Source organism: Macadamia integrifolia, chromosome 5 (genome assembly GCF_013358625.1).
Source record: "Macadamia integrifolia cultivar HAES 741 chromosome 5, SCU_Mint_v3, whole genome shotgun sequence".
Taxonomy (NCBI): domain Eukaryota; kingdom Viridiplantae; phylum Streptophyta; class Magnoliopsida; order Proteales; family Proteaceae; genus Macadamia; species Macadamia integrifolia.
The window spans coordinates 31,731,709-31,757,716 of record NC_056561.1 but is presented as its reverse complement, the minus strand read 5'-3'; the positions used below and the strand labels follow the sequence as shown (position 1 = coordinate 31,757,716).

The window sequence follows — 26,008 nt, the reverse complement described above, 5'->3', positions numbered from 1 at the left end:
ACTTTTTAATTCCAAGGTACTTTTTTGGTAACGAATTTCAAGGGATTTAGATGCAAAGTCAAATGAATTTTTAGTTGTTTTATATTTTGTAGGGTTAGAGTCATGGCAAACTAGGGTTAGGGCCAATTAGGGACATCCCGGTCCTGCCCTATCCGATCAAGACCAATCAGGGTGGGTCTAGCTGGGCTGAGCCTTGTAGGTTGGGCCTGGGTTGAAATTTTTGGACCCCGAGTCAAGGTTCGGGGTGGGCTTAGGCCAAGCTAATAGGACTCATAATTGGGCTAAAGTTTTAAGAAGCTCGGCCCAATGGGCCCCTGCTGCAGCCGTAGTTCAAACCCTTCCCGGCTTCCCCTACCAAGACTGCATCGAAAACCCCTCTCTTGGTATTCCAGTGCAATCTTAGGCGAATGATTTCACTTTCTTGAGTCGTAGTCAGGAATCGGATCGATCCTGAGTTCCTGACTCCCAGTCAATCCAATACGGCCGATTCGCGCTCATAAACCCTAGAATCGACCTTACAAGTCACAATATCAGGCGGTAAAAACGGCTTTGTGTACATACCCGACCCGGTGAGACTCCCAGTACGACGTCATACTCAAACTGCATAAGTACTGCGGCGGAAGTCGGCCGAACGAAAATACACCACCAACCTTTGGCCTTCGCCGCTGCCTTATACTGCCCAGAACCATAACTCCATTCTTTGGGTATTGAAACAGAAGATTGCCAGTAACTTCCTCATGCTCCGTGAAACCCTCTCCCATTCTTTTATCTCTTCCGTTGAACCCTGATCGTTTGCTCCGAGACAGCGCCAGTTTCCGTAGTTGTATACCGGTGGTTTTAGCATCTCCAACCATTTTTCATTATAGTTGGAGAAGGGTTTGTTGAGGTTTCTGGGCTTCCCAGAAGTGAGTTTGTTAAGAAGTTGGTCTCGGACCTTCAGTCATCATCAGAAATTCAGAATAAAAACAACGCTTGGTCTCATCCAAGACTCAAATATTGATGTGAATACAATTTTTTTATTGAATTTAATCTGTTTGTCAGTTTGCCTCATTCGTACAGAATATGGTGCGTTCTAAACCACCTTCGAAGAAGAAGCAGCGGGGTGTAGACTTCAATGTAATTTATTACTCTGTTATCTATTGATTTTGGTATTCCAAATATTATATTTGTACTTAGATACATTCATCACATTGCAACTCGCAGAAAATAAAGCGGAAGATCGGTCGGAAACTCCCGCCACCGAAGAATGCTACCAACACTGAAATAAAGTCCAAAGGTTTGAATTGCTATCCTAGTCACCATAGTGTTAATGAATTTGTGTGAACCATTTTGTTAGATTGCCTTTAGCAGGCATTGTGTTGCCCTATTGCAACCTGTTGGTTGTGGGTTCAAAACTTGGAAAGAGCCTCTTTGTAAAGCAGGGGGTAAGGCTGTGAACATTTGCCCTCCCAAACCCTGCAGCACTTGGTGGGGGGGGGGGTCGTGCATTGAGACTCGCCTTCAGCAGACATTCCCTCAAATTTTCAGTCTGATTACTAATCTCCTTGTGTCCTTTTTTTTTCTTTTTAAATCTATTTTTTATTTAATATTTCTGTTGGCTTAATATTCGAGGTGAGCAGCAATTATTCTCCCCGAACAGAGTGTGGCATCGGATAAAGCAGGTTTAGCTGTGAGCAAAAAGGGTCTGACACTAAAAGAGCTACTTCAGCAGACATCTCATCATAATGCCAAAGTTCGTAAGGGTATTTCTTCTTAAACCAGTAATGATCAAAACAGTTGCTTATTTTAAGGGTTTAGGAAGGCACTGATGTTAACCCTAAACCACTGATGTTTACTGATTCTTGAAGCAAGAATATCAATATGCTTATGTAGGCAATGTGGGTCGCTGGGTTCGTTTTAGGTTCAAATTGGATAGCACCTAGTCAGAATATTAAGACTCAATTGAATAATTGCAATAATGGATGAATCTCAACCTGGACGTATATATGAAATATTGCATACTCAAAAACCGATCCATTATAAATTTTAGTTATTCCTTCCTCTTTATAGTGTTATAAAAAAATATAAATTTACATTTCCCCCCTTTTTTTTTCTTTTGGCAAAATAAAATCAATCAAGGGCTGGCTAACAAGTGCCGGGGATGCCGTAGGATCTATCTCTGTGTTGGTTGTTGCCTAAGGACATCCCCTATATGCTTTAGGTCTAGGAGTAAAAAGTGATTGAAAATATGCAGAGGGAGAAACTTTGGGTTCTGTTTACAGCTGCTCTTATTTGGAGCATGTGACTTGGAAGAAATAATTGCTCTTAGGACAGAGTGATTGCTCCTGCTTCTGTGGTCTGTAGAAGGCAAAATGTAAAGTAGTGTTAGGGGCTTCTATGTTGAGGATTATAGAGGTCATGATGTCTATCTATTATTAGGAGGCTTCGAGATCTTACATTGTGTGGTTGAGGCTCTTTATATATAAGAATGGTGGGCCTTATCCTGTTAATAAACAATTGTTTCTCACCTGCTATGCAGAACAAGAGTCTAGATCTATGGAAGGAGATCATAATTTTACACTGGCTTTATTTAAATTTTCCTCATCATTTTTAAGCGGAAGTATGATAGGGGAAAAGTGACGTGACATGGAAGAATTGCGATAAAGTTGACTTAGTGAGAAATTGATACAAGCAGTGTTATTGTTTTAGAAAATATATGTATTGGACGGTCATATATTATTGCTAGTAGTGTATTGGTAATTTTTAGTTGTTTGATGGATATAGATGAGAAAGGGATGGAAAATAGGATTTCTTTTCGGGCACTGTTCACAAATTAATGTTGTGGGAGTGGAGCCCAAACAGAACACTGGACAAGGTTGTTTGGTCAATGGGTGCAGATCTCATTTTTATTTATGGTTTAGTATTCTCTTTTTTAATCTATGCTTGTTTCAGGGAAGACATTTTTATACCATGTACCTCATCTATTATGGACTTCATTGCTCAGTAGACAGGCCCTCTCAAAGAGTTGATGCATAAAGGGTGGATTGTGCATGGGAACATTTCCCTTATCTTTATTATGATTATTTGTGTTATATTCTGGTAGGATTTTACTTGATAGAAGATTTTAAGTTCCATGATACAATAAACAATCATATTTAATTAAAACACCTCTACCATTTAAGATATGAATTGATTTTGAGAACATTGGTGTAACAACATTTTACTCTCAGCTCAACTCAATCTCAACCTTGTGCCTGCTACTTGGGTTCAGCTATAGGAATCCTCATCCATATTCCACCTAATTGAAGGGTAACATCTACTGTTTAATCAAAAGTGTTCATGCCTTTCCTTATCGTTTTAGTTTGACCCATCTTTTGTCTTTCTCGTCGTTTAACACCGTCAATTTAAATCATTTCACTCATTCGAGCTGGTGCATTCCTGTCTTCAGTGCATGTGGCCAAACTGTCTCAATCCACTTTTCTCTTCTTGTCATTTATTATTGCCACTCTTGAATTCCTTTGAATGCATACAACTACTTGTTTTTCCACTCATCCATCTCTTCGTCATTGTTGAGTGCTCATTTTTTAAATGCTATTGGATTACGTTCATCTCTAAAACATGGCTGGTCTTATATCCACTGATGTAGGACAGCAAGGACCATCTCTATGAGTAACATGCCCAAAAACTGAAGAGAAGAAAATAGCGAAAAAGCGGAATAAGTAAGATGAGGAGAGTATGATAACTAGATAAGCTACAACTTACCCTGGGTTTAGTGCATCTTACTAGAACTGGAACTCAAGGGCACTAACCAGAAGAGCAATAAAGTAGAGCAAAAACTCATCTTCTAAGGAAATAATAATTGGCATACTTAGCTTGGCCCCCTTGTCTTATATACGCTAAATTCGTTAAGGAAATAAAATCCAACATAGTAGAAATTTTATAGAGACTATAACTTATATAAAAAGCCAAACTTTAGGACTCATTTCTAATTTTTGTGACCATTCCATAAATTGAAACTAAGCTGGACCTATTAATTTATTTCTAGAAACAGGATTCTGTTCACACTATGGCACTCAGTAATAGAGCATCATGGCCATAACTTTTCCAAAACAGCTCCGATTTGCAAGATCTTGGTCTCTTAGGAAAGCTAACTGAATATGCTTTGAAACTGCACCTTTCAATGATTAGATGCTCCCGCATCATCCACTCATTTTATTACTCTATGCTATTTACTGCTGTGGGTCTTTTGAAATGAGATCGACTGTCGGGTTTTCTTGGATAGAAGATTTATGTCCAGTCTGCGCCTTGATGTGTGTTCTGGCTGTGAAGCAGCTTCAAGAGAATTTGAAGTCATCATCCTTAGAGAGCATGTAGATTATTGGTGAAATGAGTAAGAGTTGACCAAATTTGTTTGTCCTGTACTTTTTTGTGTTGTCTATTTCTTCAATGAGCTGTATATGACCTTATAAAGCAATGAAATATGTTTTCTTCATTGCCAATAGCAAAAAGAGGAAAAGAACCATTGTTTGTAATGTACTATATATATCCTACAACAATTCAGAAGCACTTTTCTATTTCATTATGCAGCTCCTGTTTTAGTCCAGTTTGCCTTAGAGCTGTTTGATTCTAAAGCATGCTCCCATGATTATAGCTAGTCATTTAACCTCTCTCTAGTCTTGTCTATAAAAACTTCATTATCAGAATGCATCATACAGCGTATGTGGATAGTAAAAATCTAATAGGACAGCTCTAACTCAATACCTTATAAAACATTTGAAAGAAAAGAAAACCCTAAATATTATGTGATGGGATTCGCCACTTACTTTCCACGGTTAAATTGATTAGTTTGGGGGCTGGATAGTTGTCAGCCGATCTTGACATGGATCTCCCAACCCAAATCAGGCCATGTAGGCCCCGTCTGTTTGACGGATAAAAAGGGGTGGGGAAACTTGTGAGGGCAGGTCCCACATGTTGTGGGTTGGGTTGACAAGGAAAGGTAAGGAAAGGAAATAATGAAATATGTTAAGATGTGAGCCACGAGTTGGGGGGGTTTGTCCCAACCTAGAGTTAGACTAGGTTACTTTATTATTATTTGGTTTCCTGTTTAGAGTAGGTTTCCTTTGTAGACTACAACTATATTTTGTTATACAAGTTATAAATAAAGGAATTGCACATGATAGACATATAGTTTGGATCTATCATGGATTCAACAATCTTTTCTTCTTCTTCCTCTGTGGGCTTGGTTTGTCACATCTTAGATTTGTTACAGATAATGTAATTTTTAGTGGGGTGTGATTCTATGGGAAAGAGAGGAAATAGGAGGAAGAGAGAGAGAGAGAGAGAACAATTATTGCATTAAATGACCTTGTCTGGTAAGTTTCCCCCACTTTTCAAAACACTCATATTTGTGGTAGTTTACGGGAAACAAGTACAAGTTTCCCACCCCTTTTTACCTTTTCCACTTTTCTTTGTCAAACAAATTGGGGCTTAAGGTAGATCAATCAAGATATCATAAGATATATACTATCACATAGGATGGTTCAAGGATAAACTAATCATATGCTCAGAGGATCCACTACCATATTTATTTATTTATATTTTGATAGGTATCCATCACCTTGGTTTGGATATTTTCCGTTCTTTGTTACCAATGATGGCATGATAATAGCTTTATGGTCAGACCCTCCATGGTTTTGTACTCGAGCATGCTGTAGGTTGGGAACGTCTGGGCTGGATTTGTAGGTTCTGTGTGTGCTATTTGGGCTCTTCTTTGACTTGTGGGTGTCCAGTAATAGGTCCAGAGGTCCATTCATGTTGGAGAATCTCATTGTGAGAGTTGCCTTAAACGGTTAAACCACTAGGTTTGCAAGAGTTCCCCTTGAGCAATCTTAAGGGCTTTAAGGAGAAAGAAAGCTCTGGCTTTATGAAAATTTCTGTCACCAAGGAATCACATAAACAAGAAACAACTTCCGCTGCTTGGTCCCTAGAATGCTACTGATGCACCAAGTACCCAGGTCTCAAAATTGTCCATGAAATTTAAATTTGCATTTGAAATATTTTTTTAGTATTCTCAGAAATATTGTCAGATTTAAAGCTCTGGCTTTAGGAGAATTGCTGTCACCAAGGAATCAAATAAACAAGAAACAACTTCCCCTACTTGGTCCCTAGAATGCTACTGATGCACCAAGTACCCAGGTCCCAAAATTCTCCATGAAATTTAAATTCGCATTTGAAGTATTTTTTAGTATTCTCAGAAATATGGTCATATGTAAAGCAAACTGATTTTTCTCAAATGTATGGAATTCTTTTCCTTTAAAGTTCATGTTATCTAGATTTTACTTCTAGTGATTGAATTGAATCTCTTTCTTAATTTGCAAAGATATATTTTGTGATACAAAATTTTTATTTCTTTGATGAAGATGCATTGATTGGTATTAAGGATTTAGTACGTAAACATCCGGCAGAGCTGAAGTTGCACAAGCTTGCTATAGTAGAGAAGCTGAGGGAACGCATAAGTGACGAAAATAAATCTGTCCGTGAAATGCTATATCAACTTCTGAAAGAAGTGATTTTCCCAGGTTCAAAAGAGGTAATTCCTGATAACGTTTTGCTCCATTGCTGGACCTGGACATGCTTTCAAGCTTAATGTTGTGTTGCATCTTGGTTAAAGTCTGTTGGCAGGTACTGTAGGTAGGGTAAAGCTGTTGCGGGGGGGAAGCCCTCCCTTTAAAATAATTAAATAAATCATAGAAAAAGTGCACTCTATAGCTGGCTTCAATTGAACAGGTTGAGGAGAAGAGGTAGTATCCTGGTTAACTACTTAAGCCTTGGACTAGTGCTTTATTTAAACTAGCCCTGAACCAGGGCGTCAGGAATAGCACGCAAAACCCTGTTGGGTCGGGCTTATATGAGTAAGTCTTAATTGTTTTGCTAATTGGTAATTTCGGAATGTGCCATCCATCTTATTTCAATGGTGAAATTAATGGACGTGGATAAATGACAGCTATTCTTTGTGGCCTACTATCATGAAGGTAAGATAAAATCCTTGAAGAATCTGAGATATACTGGTGATATTGTTCCTTGGTCTGCTTCTTCGTTGGGATTGTTCAGTGCAAAGTCAGCTTGGGCCTCTTCAGGGTCCACAGTCCTACTAAATATGGTGCAAGTTGGTTTGGTTCAGAAGTGATATCTACTTCCACACTTACCCAGCAAAAAATAAAGTGATATCCCCTTCCACAGCTTCACCATTTGGAGAGTTTTCTCGCTCTGCCTCCATACATAGTCATTTCTCCGCTGGTGTCAGATTGCTGCCCCCCCTCATTGCTGCCTTTGCTAGAATGCTAGTGAAGATATGGATCACCTCTTCTTTGGACTGGTCCTTCTCTTCTACTATTTGGAGAGGTATCCTTTCCAACTGTCGGCCTCAAAGAAGAATAATTTTTCCTTTGGCTAGGGAATGGATCTAGGTGGATATGTCCTATTTCAGTAATTTTTGTTGTGCTACAGTGGGCCTCTGGTTTGAGCACAATCTTTGAAGATGGACTTTTAAGTCTCAATCCTTCCAGCATATTTGGGACTCAATCCTCTTTGATGTTAGATCCAAGCTAATTGTTAGCCCTCCCCGGTGTGCCAATACCCTAAGAAATAGGCTGATTGTTAATTCTTGGGTCTCTCCCCTACTATTTTGTAGGTCGATGCTTCTTTCCTAATTAAGGGCAGGGTCTTGTATGTTGTTCGTCTCCCCCTTCTCGGGGCTTCCCTGTATTTTCTCTCCTTTGCTAATGAATTTTATTTATTCATCCAAAAAAAAAAAAAAGCTCAGATCCTTTGATCTATCTGCATTATGATGTAAATCAAAGCTTGAAGAAGAAGACAAAAGCAAGAGTCAGAAATTACTGTTCATGTGACACTAATGGGTCCATATTTCATATTTTTGTTTCCTATTTAGTTTAGTTAGTTTCTATTTACTTGGTGAGCAAGTTAGTCAAGTTAGTTTCCTATTTTGTTCGTCAAAGAAGTTTCTATTTTTATGATTAGGCTATCTCAGCTGTTGGTCATCTTCTCTCAGGAATTGGGGCAACAACAACTGCAAGTTATCAAGCTTCGTTTGTTCTAAAAGTGTTACGATGGTCTCTCTTAAATAGACTAGGCGCAGCCATACAAATTAGAAACTAACCAAATAGGAAACTAACATGAAATGGAAACTAATAGCTTTTGGCTAGTAGCTCCTGACTTGTACTCTGCAAACATAGGAGACAATATTAGGGACTTCTAAAAGGCTAACTTTACTTGGCCAAGTTGTAGTTTGACTTGTCAAACACAAGAAGACAAAATTCAACTGTATGGAGAATTGCAGTACACAACTTAGAAGCTTCTGGACAGCTGCTGCAAAGGTGGATTGATGGCCACCTTGGGAGATATTCTAGAAGACCAAAATAGAAGCAAACATAAGCATAATATGGGACTGCTATGCTGGTTCAATGGCTGCAAAGGTGGACCAGCATAGGACCAAAATTTTGGGCTAGCAAGGCTGGCTCGATCAGCCCAAAGGTTGGTTGGGTTGGCGCTTTCTTCCTCCTTTTATTGTGCAGGCCAGCAATCAGCATGGGTGTCTACATCAGTATAAGGGTATTTTTGTCCATAGGGGCATATCAGTATGTGTGTCGTGTACTCATACATCACTTATTATAACTAAAGAGTTCCTGTCACATTGACAACCCAATCATTCCTCTCATACTTCTCCTCACGCAGACGTCTTCTAATTCTGTTTTCCTTATATTCATGTGATTGCATGTTGAGCATTTAACTTTTTTTTGCTGAAGTTAACAATTAAAGTGCGTTTTTTCTTCTTCTTCCAATTAATGTAAATACTGATTGCTTTTCCCCTTTTCTCCCCAGGATATCCCAGGGCCCTTCATTTCTTTGATTATGGTCTACATTTTTAATGCGATGACACATTTATCAATTGATATTCGGTTGATGGCATTCAAGTTTTTTGATCTTGTTGTCCAGCACTACCCATCTTCCTTCTTAATGTATGCTGAAAAGGTATCTGAACCATCCTCTTGGTGTGATGAGAATTTTCTTGTATTGAACATGTGACATTCTCCCATACATGCTCATTTGCACTGAAATAGTATGCATGGTTGAAATACTGTCTTAACCTAGTCAATATGAATCCTGAGTATAAGTCTCATAGGTAAGGATCCTACATTTCTTTATGTGCTCCACTTTGTGGAGAAAAATAATTAAATCTTCTTGACTCCTTGTAATTTTTTAATGATTGATGGAACAATCTGGATGTGTCTAGGCTTTTTGTAGTCTCATGTTTGTCGTTAGTGTTTTGTTTGTCTTCTTATCGAAGGCATTATACTAAAATTTCAAGAAAGCTTTTGTATCTTGCATTACTGACAGATAATCACTTCATATCTCTCGAGGCATTTATCATGATAACTAATCATGTTGGCTCTTATCTGCTGTCCTTGAATGTTATTTCCCAAGTCCTACAAGTTCGTAAAAACTTTATGTGGGAGTATTGCTATTATGATTTTGACATTTTGTCAATTTTTTTTATTTTTGGTCAATTCTTTTTTTTTAATCATAATTTTGGATTAATATTTATAGATAAAATAGCATGTTTACTAAATTCAGCTTTAGTAATTTTAGTAAATTATGGTTTCTGAGTTTGTCCAATTTTATTGAATTGAGGAATCAATTATGATTGAGTTGCTCATTTACTTTTAAGTCTAGTTAGAATGAGAGTGATTTTTATATAATGGAAACTTTTTTTTATTTTTATTCTAGTTTAGTCAGATATAGTTTGAAGTTATTAAAGAGCGGGAACAGTTAAGATCATAAGTATATTCAGTTGGAGTGATTTTAATCAGGTTGAAACAAAGTTATTTGGTTGACTGTTGGAATACCTGGTATTGACTGCAACTAAAAGGTTTTTGTTGTCATTGGGTGACCTGTTGCTGCTATTGCTATTTGATTGCTTCCTTGCTTCTTTTCTTGCAATCCCATTGTTCTTTCTTATACCAAATGCTTAATGAGTTCGTCTTGTTCTTAATGCTCTTGATTCATACCACATCTTCTTGTACTTTTCTATCCTAAATACTGAGGGGTCTGATCATATGCCAAATTAGCTAGATGCCTTTAATTTGATAAGGTAGGGATGATGCTTGGGTCCATTACCAACAACACTCTGATATGTAATATGACTGATGAACAATTTCCCCTTTCTATTTTATTGGTTTTTATTTCTTTCTATATATTGTATGTACTAGTTTTTTTTGGGTATATACCTCTTTACACAGGTCTGCAAACTCTCTTCATCTCTCTTTTTCAATAAAATTTGATCTTTGCCTAATCCTGAAGAGGGCAGGGAGTGGAGTATGGACACAGTCTAAGTGATTGAGCTAAAGGACCTTTCCCTTTTCGGGGTGAGCTTGTGTGTCTTGAATATCGACTCAATTCCATGCTATGGAAAGTTGGGAACAATTTGTGTTGTATAATGCAGATATGAGTAGCAATTGCAATCTAGCATACTTTGATATTTTGATGAGCTGGCTATATAATAATTTTAGATATTTAGATTGTTTGTAGGATTATTGCACCCTATTTTTATTTATTAAATTATCAGGAACTTCCCTATAAATATTTTGGTTAAACTTTCTAGATTCGATTTAAATCTTCTTCAGTTCATTTTGGTTTCCCAATTCATTTTGATTTACACAGACTGCTCACTACATGTTTGCAATTTTCTTTGGTATACAAGACTTCAGGCTTGAGTTTATTAGAGTTGCTACTTACATTCGCGTCTTCTATTCAATTGGATTATAGAATCATTCTTCGAAGCGTCAAAAGTGTTTGCTTATAACACCAGAATCTATGAAGAAGAAGAAGAGAAGAGGAGAGATGAAGAAAGGTAGAAGAGAACCAAGAAAGAGAAAGAGAGGACAAGATGATGGAGGAAGGAGAGAGTGAGCTAGAACAACGATAGATTAGAATGAGTAGTTTACTTTATATAATATAACGAGACGGACATGAGCAATATCCGTAGGTTCTGAATTGAGAATGAACCCTCGTGGGGGTTTTAAGAGACGTATCGATGGTATTGCATAGTACAGCACTATATCGGACAATATGATATGATGGGACACTTTAAGCCTTTAGTATAGGTTATGGTTCGAACTACATTATAACATAAGGTTGGGTATGAGTAACCGTATAAGGTTGTTGCAAACAAGTACCATCTTTATAAGATAAAATTGTTGCTTAGGACATGAGCAGATGATACGAACAGATAATAATCTTCAAATAAGCAGGTGGCCTGAGTAGATAATAATAATCTTAAAACATCTCAGAGAATAATCTCCAATCTCCCCCTCACGTGTAGCACTACACATGGACACATAATGTAGGGGAGGTCACCAAAGGATAACCATCATCATATAGCAGCAATAACCAACATCACGAAGGATGAGCACCACATAAATCCCACAATCAAAAGCAGCAGCAATAGCATGAATAGCAGAAACAGATAAAAAAAAGTAGATAAAGAACTCCAATGTAGGACACAAACAGGGCAGTATAGTAATAAATTAATAACCCAAAACCAGAGAGCCTGATTTCTCCCAAATTCTTATCAAATGCTCCTCACAGAGAATAATAAGAATCCCCTAAATATTGAGTTGATCCAATGGATGGTTTGCACCATATAGCACGCCCCGTCACCCACCAAATTAGTAGTAGGTTGCTAAGGAACCCAAGAAAAAATTTTAAGATTTGGCAGATCTTTTGACTAAGTGTAATGAGTAGGTCTCCTTGTTGAGGTTGTAGTTCTTCCCTCGCTGGTTTGAGGCCCCAAGGTTGAAGATAACCTTAAGGGCCTATCCGAAAGAGAATCCAGTACCTGTTGGTCGTGTATATCCGAATAGGACAAACCAGACCCCGTGGATATCTACGAATACTGAATAGTTGCTGAGACAAGGAAAGGAGTGGGAAGCTGGCCCAACCAGAAACTAGAGCTGTATGTATTATATGAATAGAAAGCAAGCGACGGGGATCATTCAATACGACGGTATGAACACAAGAATCTCTTTCTAGTTGCTCTGTAACAATTTGGAGATTCTCTAAAAGAAATACAGGGTTCTGGCAGCAATATGCTATTGGGATTGGGATTTGAGAATAGCCTCTCCAATCCTACTGTAAACTCCAAGAAGCTGAAAAGCTTTCTGGACACAAATTTGTGCATCTTTGATGCTGTGGCACTAAAGTGGTTGGACCAACATGACCGGGTTTGGAAACCCAAGCCTAGATGGAATCAACCCAACCTGGGTTTTTGATCGACAAGGGTTAGTAGGGTTTAGTTATTTATTTGGGTTTATTTTGAGTTAACTTGTAATATTTTATTTCTTTTATCATGTTTTGGTTTGAGTAGAATACCATTGGAAATAGGTGGTAGAGTTTGAGTTTAGCATTCTAGTTAGGAGTCTTTTGATTTTCTTTATACATGCAAGCATGTACCCATTGTTGAGATTTTGGACTAGAAAAATGAATGAGTTGGGTGCTGTTGCACGGCTGTGAAAGACCAGGTTTGTCGTGATCCCCTTTCTTGTTCTGTGTTTCTTTCCGTCTTACGTCGCAGGCATCTCTCTCAAAACTTTCTTCCCCCCTTCCCCCTCCCCCCTTCCCCCTTCCCCCTTCCCCCTCCCCATCAATCCTGTCGCCTTCCTTCCAGTCTTGGTTAGAGAAAGTGATAATCCTAAATCTGCAGGATTGATATATCAGTCCCATTTGGCCAGTAGACTTGGGTGTTAACACCTCCTCCCTTTTCAATCGGAAGCCCTAAGGTCCTGTTTCCTGAGACCCTTTGCTGTGGGGTTAATTGAGTTCATCTCTAGGGTTCTGCCAATGACCGAAACAGGGTGCTGATTTTGTTCGTGGGTTGGAAATCCAGTGGATGCGTAACTGGGTCTCTTAACGAGACTGAATCACGATACAAAGCAACCATTTTTCCAACCTCATTGGAGCTCTTGAGTTGAGTGAGATCTCCTTGTTGAGGTCGTAGTTCTTCCATCGAGGTCTCGAGGTTGAAGATAACCTTCCTTTTCCCCACCCAACGATATGCTTACCTCTTGAATCGATTTACTTAATAACCACTCAATATCTTCTTATTCCCATCATTTTCTTCCCTATTTATAATTCCAGAAATACCCCGATACGTGATTTTTTATTACTGTTTAGTCTTGATTCTGTTTCTTATGCCAAAGGACCCTACTGTATATAGTATTTACAGTTTTGCCACTCGGATCTTAAGTTGTGTTATTTAATATCCTTGTTGGTCCACAGAAAACACAACAGGAACCCCGGAATTGCCACCAATCTTGGAGCACTGCAAGTGGGTATCTTGTTAGTTTAGTTCCTCATGGTACTCATAATGATGCATGTTCCTCTGGGCTTGGGCTTCTTTTATGCATAAATTTGTGTATATACATTTCTTAGGATGAGATAATGGGTTGATTTCTATAGCATTTGAGTCATTTCATAAGTTTCTGAACTGTTCTTTATTTGACAGGTTCTGCAGAATTATGAGGATATCTTACGAAAGAACCAGACCTATTTACAGGACAGGGGGAAACTCAAGAGTGCTCTTGTTGGGTTGGTTCGTGGCTTGTCACTGTTGCCTTGTAATGAGAGAAAAGCTGATTCATCGGATGAAAAAGTACTCCCCGGTTACTATTAGATGACTGTATTATCATCTAATTTGATTGATTGAGGATCCATACTCTGCATTTGATTCTTTTTGCCACGTTTTCACTGGCTCTGTTTTCTAGCATTTTAATATTTTTCTTATGGTTTGACTCCTTACCTTTTATTCTTTGGTGCTGTACCCCATAAAAGTAAAAAAAGACTAGTGCTAGATGTCTGTAGCGTGAAGGATTTTCATAATTTAGGTTGTCCCTACTAGGTCTCTAAGGCTTCCTTTGGTGACTGTCAGTCATATTTTTCTTTGATAAGCACCACAATAGTATAATATCTTTGCTTCTGTTTGTACTTTTTATTCTTCTTCGTGCTTATCTCTCATAATTTTTTGGAGCCTATTAAATTATTTGTGATTTTTTAAGCACAAAGGTTTTCAAACTTAGTTTCAGATTGTTCAGACTGTCAAGGTCTGCTGATCCTCCTCCTCCTCCTCCTCTCCTCCTCTCTCTCTCTCTCTCTCTTTTCGGGTGTACTTGCTGGATTAGTGATGCAAACAATGAATTTTCTGATTGATATTGTTATTGACCAGGACTGATCCATCCTTCGATATCTGTCTTCATTCCTTGTCAGCCACCGATAAGCACACAACTATTGTTTTATGTACCTTCTGTATTTAATTGTCTTATGTTTATTTATTAGGTTTTGGATACACAACGGACATTGCATGCTTTTGAGCTTGAGGTGCCTATGAAGCATACGGGTATGTGAATTCTGCCAATTTATCTATTATTTATTCTTTGTCCTTTGGTCTCTTCCAACTTGAATCCTAACACATTTCATTTGTTAACTTACTGTTTGAGATTTTAAAATGTAACCGCAAGTGTATGGATCAGTGTAGCTACAGGTCGAACACAGGGACAGCAGCCACTTTATTTTTTTGCTTCTTTTAATAATGCGAAAGTGAACCGATTAGTGGTTGTTATCTAATTCTAACTAACGTCCTAAACATATATATCTAAAATAACGTTCTAACCATTTGTCATCTAAAAATTTAAATACGCAAGCCACGTAATTAAAATTAAATAAATAAATAATTGAAAATAAACACCCCACGCAATTAAAAAAAACAATGAAGAAAAAAAATGCTGAAATAAAAAAAAGTAAAAAAAAAAAAGAATAAAGCTAGAGAGAGGCTCACAAGTAGGTTTCTTTACTTAGCCCGAGGGATGCATCATAATATGAGTTTCCCTACTTGACCAGAGAGTCACTCTTACAAGGGTTACTCTACTTGGTTTTAGGGAAAGGGAGGCAATTAAAATAAAAAACAATAAAATGATGGTTCTATGGCTAGGAGGGGCAAAACAAACACATACACTAGCCATGAACCTTGAGGGGAAGGGAAAGCAATAATGTAATGACTGAAATTAAAATCCTAAATTAAGAAAGAAAGGGTAGTCAAAAGAGGGAATGAGAGGGGGTGAGAAGACTACTGAAGGAGCCTACTTACTTGAACTTCAACCCTTAAACTGAAAACTTGATCGATTTGAGATACTACTAGTACTAAAAACCAGATTGGAATAAACGAAATTTGAAATTTCTAGTACTAGAGAAAACAAATCTGAAGAAAAAAAATTGAACTTGAAAGACATGCTCCATAGCTTGTTCTTGTCACCTAGAACTAAGCCTAGAACTAGAACTTGAAAATTACAACTTCAATTGCTTAAACAATAAAAATAAAAGACTGAATGAAAAACGAAAGTGCTTGCATTAATTGAATAAAAAGAACTTACAAAAGTGTTTAAAGCATAGACCTAGAACTAGAGCTAGAGAAAGAGATAGAGCAACTAAAAAAAAAAAAAAAACCTGAGAAGAATAATGAAGTGCCTCTTCCCCTTGTGTTAATTCTACTATATAGAGAATGTGGGAGGGAAGCTAACGATTTTAGCTTCTAAAAAAAAGATTTTTTTTAACTTGTTGATAAGGTGGAGAGAGGAGAGAAAATGTGTGGAGAGAGAATCTCCGACGATTTTTCTTGCCTTTTTTTTCCTATTTTTTCTCCCTTTTTCTATTTTTCTCTCTTCTTGCGCGAGAAACCCCCTTGGCCGATTTTCTTACTTGGATTTGGACAATAATCTATTTTAATGGGAAATTCCATCCATGCCTTTGTCTTTTTTTTTTCTTCTTTCCTATTTTTTCTCTTTATTTTCTCTCTTCTTCAAACTTGCGTACAACCATTTTGGCCGACCTCCTTTAAGTGATGAGTAGGGGGGAGAAAATCTTCTAAAAAAAACCTCAATAAAATGGCAGCTAAGAGGTTCGAAGTTGAGACCTCCTAATAAGCAAGGGATTTTGCATACAACTCACCAACTACGCTAGGTAGTTGTTACCAAAAGCGAATCTTCAATCACTTAAGGATGTGGTCCATCGATCCTTGTTGGCATTTGGAATATTCCTTATACCCCTATGACAATTGCAGAAGGGTTGGTTCTGCATCTTGGTTCAATTCTGATCCATTATTCTTTTTCTGGCCCGAAAAGAATAATCACTTGTACGGTTGACCAAACGAAAGTGTACTTTTAATTGAACACATCCATCTTGCTCAGAATTTCGTCCACTTCGTAACTATGAAAAGAAATAGGACCTCTTTAAGTGTAAAATTGGAGATATAGCGCCCGATAGTCCTTAAGGTATTGAAAATATAAAACCTGCAAAAAGAGAGTAAAAACCCAAGGTAGCTCCATTCTAAATATGTAATATGCATGTTTTACTATCCTAGATTTCACACATAAATGTGCTCATCACTTACCCATACTAAAATGATTACGGAAAAATAATTCCTTATAGAACACTATCGATGCCTACTACTAGTTGAAGTCAAGCTTCATGGGTGGAGATATTAGGAACCCCTCACATCTTGACTTAAATATCCACAATCCTGGAGATGGATATGATGCCTATTGTGCATTCCATTCCTTTAGTTTGTATCGCCAGAAAATAAGAAGGTACAGAAAGAATATGGAAGAGAAAGAACTCCGTATGATATGCTATGATCACTATCACTAATTATACCATTTTTACCATTGAATAGTTGGTAAGGTACTTACTACTCTTAGCACATGCGTGTAATTATCATCCACCCTTAATTGAGTGCTAATCTCAATCAATAATTGCCATCGAGCCCCACTTCCACCCAACAAACAACATAACAATAATAACAAACTAAGCCTTATCCCAACTTAATAGGGTCAACTACATGGGTCTGTGCAAAACAACGTAGTGAAAACTGATGTCCAAACAAAAGAGTAAATGAAGAAATGAGAAATGAGAAATGAGAAATGAGAAAAAAGAAAAGAGAAAAGAGAAAAGAGAAATGAAAATAAGAGGAAAGAGGCAAAACTTAGCGAGTTAGGAGAAATCTCAGCTAAAATGGGGTCAGCTACATGGATCCTTGCCCTCCAATAGGCTCTATCCGAGGCTATACTTGGAACAAGACCTAGACTATGCATATCGTTCCTCACAACTTCTCCTTTGGTCATTTTAGGCTTGCCCCTAGCTCCTTTAATCAGAATCAGATCACTACTTATAAGTCATAACTGGGACGTCCTTTGGCCTCCATTGAACATTGGCAATACCATTACAAACGACTTCCTCAGAGCTTGTCATTGACCAGGGCAACTCCTAAATCAGCTCTAATATGTTCATTTTCTTACTTTATCCTTCCTAATTTTGCTGCACATCCTCATCTTTGCTACACATAGCTTCACTTCTTTATTTGCCAACGTTTCGTCGCATACATTATAGCCAGTCTTGCAACGGTCCTATAGAAATTTCCTTTAAGTTTTAAAGGGATATGTTGGTCACACAGCACTCCGGTCGCACCTCTCCACTTCATCCATCCACACTTTAATTGTCTGTGAAATATCGTCCTCTATATCTCATTTTTTTTATTTATGGTTGACCCTAGATATCTAAAATAGTTACTTTGTGGTATCTTTTTTTCCTTAATTTCACCGTATGATTATCCATCATAGTGTGAGTAAAGTTACACATCACATATTCCGTTTTCGATCTACTAATCTTAAAGTCTCTTGTTTTCATGGCTGATTACCATAGCTCTGACTTAGCGTTAATCCCTACTTTTGTCTTGTCCACTAAAACGATATCATCGGCGAAGAGCGCACACCACTTCCACCCAATAACTTTAGTTAATACACCACCAAGGCTCCAACTACTAACAAGTTTTCAAAACTATCAAGAATTTGAAGGTTGAAGGAGGACTTTATTCTGTTGCACAAATTGAGTTGAGTATTGATGGATCCTAGATTGAAAATAGTGTCGTAATCTCCATATGGTCATTATGACATGGAGAAAGCAGAGGGGATGTAATGCAGGAGTAGATTACAAGTAACTACTACTAGGGGCTAGTTTCCCAACAGGACTAGACACTCCTACTACAACTAGGAGCTAGTTTCCCAATAAGATTAGACACTCCTACTAAAACTAATTATTCAAAATAGGACTATGACTTGACTTTATGACTCCAACATGGAGTAGGACTAACTAACTGATAGTCCATGTAGGACTTTACAATCGACCAATGGCCTAATGGGCCTTTATTGAATTAAATAGCAACTAACTAAACTAATGAATTAAATCCCGTTTTTCTACTTTCTACTGATATTTTAGGCCCATTAAAGTGGCCAATTTCAAAGAAAACCAATGGGATCAAAGGCCTAACACATATATAACACAACCCAAGGCTTATTTGCAATAAAATAAGCCCAAGTGACTTATCTACATTAGGATGCTATTGTTGAATGGACAAGGGCGTGCCTCTGCTATGACTGATTTTAGGCTTATCTCCTTGCAACCTTTTGTACAAGTTCATTGCCAAAGTGGTTGCCAATAGGCTTACGCAAGTGGTTGATTTACTTGTTAACGACAACTGGTCGGCCTTCATTCTGGGTAAAAGCATTAGTGACAATATTCTCCTATGTAACAAGATTGTGAGAGGGTTTGAAAGAAAATATCATTCTCCGGCTGCCCTTGTGATGATTGGCATCCACAAATTTTTTGATTTCCTATGATGGGACTTCATTTCTTCGGTTATGATCAAGATGGCTTCCCCCTGTCGTTTTTAAGTTGGATTTATCATTGCATCTCATCTCCTTGCTTCTTAGTTTTGGTTAATGGTAGTTATGCGGGGTACTTTTCATCTTCTGTGGGAATTTGGCAAGGCTGCCTCCTATCTCCTTATATTTTCACAATGGCTATTGAAGTTTTCTCTAGAAGTACTCAATGTTGCATTGATCAATAGCTTATCTCACATTTCTTAAGTGTAAGGTCACCAAGGTCCTTCACCTCGCTTTTGCTGATGATTTGATGATCTTCTCAAAAGCTAGCATTATTTCCTTAGAGACCATTATGCTTTGCTTGCAGCACTTTGAAGCCATGTGATGTAGATAAGCCACTTAATGGACTTATGTATGTGTTGGGCTTTTGATCCCATGAGTTTTATTCGTAATGGACCGCTTTAATGGGCCTAAAATATGGGTAGAAAATAGGAAAACAGGATTTATATTCAGTGTTTTTATTTAAGTTGTTTTAATTCAATAAAGGCACATTGGGCCCATCGAGCGTAATGTCCTATATGGATTATTAGTTAGTCAGTCCTACTCCATGTTGGAGTTAGAAGTCCAGTCCTAGTTCTATTTGAAGTCCTTGTTGTAGTAGGAGTGTCTAGTCCTATTTGGAAACTAGCTCCTAGTCAAGGTATGATTGTAATTCTACCCTTTTTAATTAGAGGAGCCTATGCACTGATATTTCTTAGACTTGGATGAATAAATTATTGAGTGAATACTCTTTAGCTGAAAAGCTGTTATTGAGAGGTGAGATGCCTAAACCTTTGAGGGGTGTGATACCCAAAACTTGAGGGGTGAGATACCCATTCATTTATTCTCTTTCACTCTTCTCAACCCCCCATCGGTTCTATTCTTCTTTTCCATTTTATTTTATGTCCCTTATTTACTGTTCTTATTTACGGCTACTGTGAGCATATCAGACCTGCCAGAAACACCAGAAATTAGAATCGGCCAGGTTGGAATCTTGGGTTTTTGAGACCTGCGATCTCTCTCTTCCCCATTCTGAGATATGATTGGAGGGCTATTGTTGGGAGGTGTTCAGGGGTGCTATTGTATCAATATGTCCACTTCTTGACTCTGTCCAAGTCAATTAGATTGCTGGTTCTGCAGAATCTTCTCGGATTCTCTCTCCAAGGTCAGAAAACAAGAAACTGAATAACTTTCAATCCAGGCATCGGAAGTTATTCAATTTTGGAGGTTTTGTTCCTACCTACAAGACCTACAATTGACCCTAGTTTCAGCCTCATTAGAGGCCTACAACTCCAACCGCAGGTATTGCTCCATACCCTAGCCGTAGGGTTATTTTATCCCATAGGGTTTGATTTTTGGGTGTCATTTTTGGGATCTGTTTTGTTGGGTCTTGTGTGGATTATTAAACTCTTGTTCGTAGCCTCTTTAATTAAATTTTGGGATTTCAACCATGTGGGTTGTTAAGTTTTGTGGGTCCTACTTTTGTATTATTTGGAGTTAAATATTGTGGGGATTAGTTTCTTGTAATCTACTCCTGCAGTACCATGTCTGGGCTTCATATTAATCAAATTAATCTTCATTGTTTCTGGCGGGGTGGTCTTTAATGTTGACAAAGCTTCTTTGCTTGACAAGACTGGTTTCACTCTTTCTTGGTCTTCTCCCAGTCAAATATTTGGGGTGCCTTTGATTCCGAAAAGATTGTCTGCCCACCATTGCACTCTCATGTTAGATCTCATCTGGAAAGGGATTCGGTTGTGGAAAGGCAAACTTCTCCCTTATGTTGGTCGGTTGGAGCTTATCAGATTGGTTCTCCAGGCATCGTATATCTACTGGTCTAGTATTTTTGGGTTACCTCACTCTACTATCAAACAATTGGAATCCCTTATAGCTGCATTCCTTTGGAAAGGTACACTCCTAAAATTTTCTTCATCCCATTAGTTGGGCTGTTGTTTGCCTTTCGAAAATTGATGGAGGGCTTGGTTTGAGGCATATCAAAGATGTCAATTTTGCTGGCATTATTAATCTGATCTGGAAGATTGTAACAAAGAATAAAAGTATCTGGGTTGACTGGCCTCCGCTTTGATTCCATCTGGACTGCTCCTGTCTTATCTGATGCACCTTGGTTTTGGCGTAAGATCTTGTCCTTATTGGAACCATCTCTTCCCAGCTTGTAGATGGTGCCTTTACCTCCCTTTGGTTGATCATTGGCATCCTATGGGAGTTTTCCTTCACTCTACAATGCTAGAGACATTTGTAGTTTGGGGCTCTCAAAAGATTCTTTGGTGGCTGACATTATGAGTCTGTTTGGACGCCTCTGGTCTCCAATTTTCTGTAGTTCACTGTTGTGTGATTCTTTGCCGTCCATCATTGGTTCTCATCATAGTGGAGATACCATTCTTTGGACCTCCGCCCCTTTAGGTTTGTTCAGCTGTAAAAGGATTTGTCAAGACTGAGGGCACTATATCTCCTTGGCACATGCTTGATGGTTCAAGCATCTCATTTCTCACAACTACTTTACTATCTGGCGAGCTCTCTCCAATTGCCTTCCAACGCAGTCATTCCTCATCTATCGTCACATTCTTGTCTTTCCCTTGTGCTGCCTTTGCTGGAACACATCAGAAGACATTGACCACATCCTTTTTTCTTACCCCATTTCCTCCTCTGTTTGGAAAGGGGTCCTCGCAAAATTTGGCCTAGAAGTCGGAGATTTTTCCCATTTCAGAGGGAATGGATCTGGGTTGATATGTCCTTTGCCAGTTCTTCCACTTGTGATATTGTGGGCAAGCTCACCTTTAGTGCCGCCATCAACAAGATTTGGATGGGTTACCTTAGGAAATGGACCTCCAATCCTCGCCCTATTTGCCAAATTTGGGATTCCATTTCCTTTGATGTTGCAACCAAGTTTTCTTGCGTTTCTTGGATTCCTAAGGAACATGGATATTGTTGTGTCCTTGGACCTCCCTTGTTTCTTGAGGGCTGATCCTTTGCTTTTCTTTGTCTCCTTTCCCTCTTGGGAGGTGTTTGTATTCTTTCTTTTTTTTCTCTTTGGTAATGCATTATTTATTCACCAAAAAAAAAAAAAAAAGAGAGGATGCTCATGGGAGAAATAGAAGAGACTCGACCCCAACTGATCTGGTTGTTCCAATATTCCAGAAACAGTTTCATTATCCAAAACCACATAAATGTACTCAAAACAGAATTCAATACATTGCGAAAACCCCATCTAACCTGGGCTGATAACAATGCTTGTACAGATAACGAGACTAACATTGCCCTTATCTTCAACTAACTAAAACAATAAGCTTATTTAATTGAACTCTTATAATCTACTTGTGCATCCGGTAGATTTTACACCAAGATGCCACACGAGGCTGCATCTCTTTCCACTAGTTCTGGATGATTTGACAGGAATATAAGGAGGAGGTAATAGCGATATGCTCACTAAACAGAAATCAATTTTCCAACCCACAAGTGGGACTGTCGGCTACTGTATTACAGCAATAACAAAGGCTTAATAACCACAGTAACAGGGCATGGACTAGACCTAGAATCAAGCGTAAGGCTACAACAACAGTACTATGCCCCAAAAGATGGGGCAAGCCAATGTTTGGATTGATAGTTACAGTAGATTGAAGTAATTGAAAACTTCCAACCCATATATTGTCTTCCCCCACCATAGTTTCACTCTTTGGCGCTGTCTTTTCAGTTGTCTTCCAACCCAATCCTTCCTCATCCACCGCAACCTCCCCGCTAATCCTTCCTACTGCCTCTGTCCCTTGGGCATAGAGGATACCCCTCTTCTCTTCTTCTCTTGTCCTCTTTCCTGCCAAGTTTGGAAAACCGCCCTTTCCAAATGTTGGCCTGCTAGAAGACCCATTCTTCCTTTTGACAGAGAATGTATCTTGGTTGATATATCCTTCTCTGGATTGACCATTTGTGATACTATTGGTAAATTGACCTTTTGTGCTACCATTAACCACCTTTGGATAAAACGCAACATCCGTAGATGGACTGCCAAATCCCGATCCTCGGACAAGATTTGGAAAGCTATTTCCTTTGATGTTACTTCCAAGGCCCAGGCTCTCCTTGCTAGACACAACCGGCCCATCCCTATCTCCCCCAGAAACTCCCACATCATTTCTTGGAACCTCCAAGCAACCCCCACCCACCACCACCCTCCCCCCTCATCCCCCACCTCCCACCTCCCACCTCCCACCTCCCTCTCCCTCCTCCTTCTCACCCACCCCACCCCCCCCCTTAACCCTTCTCCTCCCCCCCCCTTGCCCCGTTCACCCCCTCTCCACTTCCCCTCGTGGCCTCATCCCCCTCTCCTTCCTTCCCTCCCCCCCACCCCCCTGATTGCTTGTGGCTAGCCCTCCTCCTCCCTCCCTTCCCTCCCTCCCTTCATATTGGTTCGTGATGGTTTTGGGTTTTATTTTGTTTGTTTGCTCCCCTTGGGTTGGCTTCTCCTTGTTGCCTTAAGCCTCCCTCTCCCCCCCTTTTCCCCTTGTATATTCTTTCTCTCTTGGTAATGAATTATATAGTCATAAAAAAAAAAGTAATTGAAAACTTTGATATTTCAGAAATAGTAACTAAAAGGGTAACTCACAGATCTTATGGTAGAACACCCTCAAAGGCTCAACTGGGATCCGAGGTAGGTCTTAGACACAAGACACAAGAGGAAACCCTTCAATTAACACAATCAGCTAATGGTTGGATCAAGGGTCACAAGCCAAACTAGACGATGGAGGGCCGGTAGGGGTAGGAAGAACCCGTGAGGTGAACTCAGAGTTGCAGGGGAGGGAGAGAAGATTCGCACAAGGAGGAGGGGGGAAAGAGAATCGCACACACAGACACACTCTAGCCTGCGGGCTCTTGACCAAAACAATCTCAGTTCGCACAAGAAGGTTTTCTTTGTTGTTTACATTTTAATGTTACTTTCCCATATTACCCTCACCTCTTATCTTTTATTATCTCTTGTCTTATTTTATCTCCGCTTTCTGATTTACCCATTATACTATGCAACTTGTAACCATTGCATGTGTCTTGAAGTACAATTAAATTACAAGTTTGCCACTCCTTTTTAAAATTCTATCTATTTACAGAATTGCCACCCTCCTTTGAGACTTTGTTATATTTACAAATCTGTTATTATGTTTTGCAATTGAGCCATCAACTAGTTGTGTAGACCCATAAGCGATCCGATTCTGGTTTCGGAACCCGGATCTGCATCACCTGGTTCTCCGTCGGAGCTCTCAAACAGGTTTGGCCCGGTCCAAGGAAGTGCTCCTGCGTCAGAATTCCCTTTGGAAGCAAGACATATAATCTTGACTATTGTAGAGGGAACAATACTCTCAATTTTCTCATGTGTTCATTAGGCCATCCATGCTTAGTTTGAAGGATTTATTGGATTCCAGTTTCTTTGATATTATCATTTTGATCCTTATCCATAACATTGTTTGCATTGAATTTAAAATGCTAATGTTGGTTGTGTCTTCAACTTTGTTTCTGTAGGAATTTCTTCCACTATTAAGAAACTAGAAGATCTTATGCCAGTTCTGGTCAACTGTTTCCTGGAATTTACTTCTTCAGTTCGTCAAATGCCAGTGCTGGAAACACAGTCATTTGATTGTATGCAATGTGCGCTGCAGAGCATTGATCTTGTGTGCAAGTTTTTCTTTTATGGGACTAATAAGCATCAAACAGCCTATGATGGATCTTATGCGATGGCGTGTGGTGAGAATGCCATGCCAGTGTTCTTGAGGAAGTTGTTGGAAGTATTTCCCCTTAACTCAAAACAGGATGTCTCAGAAAAGGTGGGTCTTTTTGTTCATTCTACCAGCTTCATCTTGGCCCCCAGCCGGCTGATTTCTACACTTTCTATTTGCTGCAGCCGTTGTCATTCTATATCAGTGTTGCATTTTGTCGTTCATATGCTTGTTTACATTCTTCTGTTTTCCATTATTTTCTCCTCCCCACCCCCCTCTTGAACACGATTTTCTAGACAGTGTATGTAGTAGTTGCTCCTTTTCATCCTTTTTTTTTTGGTGAGATAATTCTCACCCAAAAAATAAATAGATAAAATGAAAGAAGACAAGCACGTATTCAGAAACCCCATGCGGCCTGACAGTTTTCATTTCGGCTAAAACATGGTTGTCAAGGCCTCACCTAAGCCCCGAGGCCCTTCAAAATGACAAAGATAGCACTTGCCTAGTTTTCTTACAGGTCCTTGCCTTGGTTGGCAAGGCCTTCCACTAGTTGTCCGTCGCCTTGGGTGTCAAGGCCTTGCCTAGGGATTAACTTGGTTGCCTTGGGCAGGTTGTGACCTAGGTTGGTGCCATTTTGGGTTTTATTTATATTCATTTTTTGAACTCATGTATGGTTGTATGATTTTTTGTTACAGTGTTACAGCTTATATCTCTAAGAAGAGTTAACAAAAAAAAGGGAAAACAGTAAAGCAAAGAAGGAGAAAGGTTCACTGGCTGGCTGTGCAAAATGGAGTCTTATTGCACGGCAGTGACCCACCCATCATTACTCCCCATTAGTCCCCCTGGTTACAAATGTCCAAAACTACCCTCAAACTTGTGACCCTGGGTCCAGAATACCCCAAAAAGCTAACTGATCACCATGGTCTGATGGTTGTGCCAACCAATGATCCCTCACATAACAAAGGAATTTCAATTGGAAAAACAAATATATTAAAGCCCAAAAATTGAGGTAATTGGAAAAAACGAATGCTTGCTTAATCATTCATTGCTTGTTTTGATGGATATTGAATGCCCATTGATTGATTGGTGAATGCTGCATGTCTCTTCAGTTATACATTCAGGATATCGGTGAACAGTAAGTACTAAAATAACTTGAAATGTCCTAAACTAAACCTGTTCTATTCACATCTTGACCAATGAGGCCTTGCCTAGGTGCCTAGTCCAAGACTCTTGGTGAGCACTTGTTTTCCTTGGCACCTTGGCTACTATGAACATAAATGAAAAGGGAAAATTTGAGCACTAACAGAAGAATCGATATTTTACTGCCAATCACATGTTTCACCTTGGATGCAGTACTCATACGGGAAATTATGATCAAGGTTTACTCTATTAATTGCCATCTATTTTAGAGAGTGGGCTTATTACTAGATGCTTTCAGCAGTTATCCGCTCCGCACTTGGCTACCCAGCGTTTACCGTGGGCACGATAATTTACACCAGAGGT

The 26,008-nt window shown here is 38.9% G+C and overlaps 1 protein-coding gene across 4 annotated transcripts in view; it reads left to right on the top strand.

Moving 5' to 3' along the window:
• The first annotated feature begins 388 nt into the window (after positions 1-388).
• Positions 389-26,008, top strand: part of LOC122079264 — a 60,513-nt gene continuing 34,893 nt past the window's right edge. For 2 of the 4 annotated variants that reach the window (XM_042645584.1, XM_042645583.1), the window contains exons 1-8: positions 394-1,116; positions 1,204-1,276; positions 1,620-1,742; positions 6,399-6,568; positions 8,878-9,027; positions 13,559-13,705; positions 14,386-14,446; positions 24,312-24,613. In XM_042645584.1, coding sequence (XP_042501518.1) covers positions 1,063-1,116; positions 1,204-1,276; positions 1,620-1,742; positions 6,399-6,568; positions 8,878-9,027; positions 13,559-13,705; positions 14,386-14,446; positions 24,312-24,613 — 1,080 coding nt within the window. In that variant the 5' untranslated portion in view covers positions 394-1,062. Of the gene's footprint in view, positions 1,117-1,203; positions 1,277-1,619; positions 1,743-6,398; positions 6,569-8,877; positions 9,028-13,558; positions 13,706-14,385; positions 14,447-24,311; positions 24,614-26,008 lie in introns of all 4 variants that reach the window. The other 2 variants (XM_042645586.1, XM_042645585.1) reach the window with 2 other exon arrangements.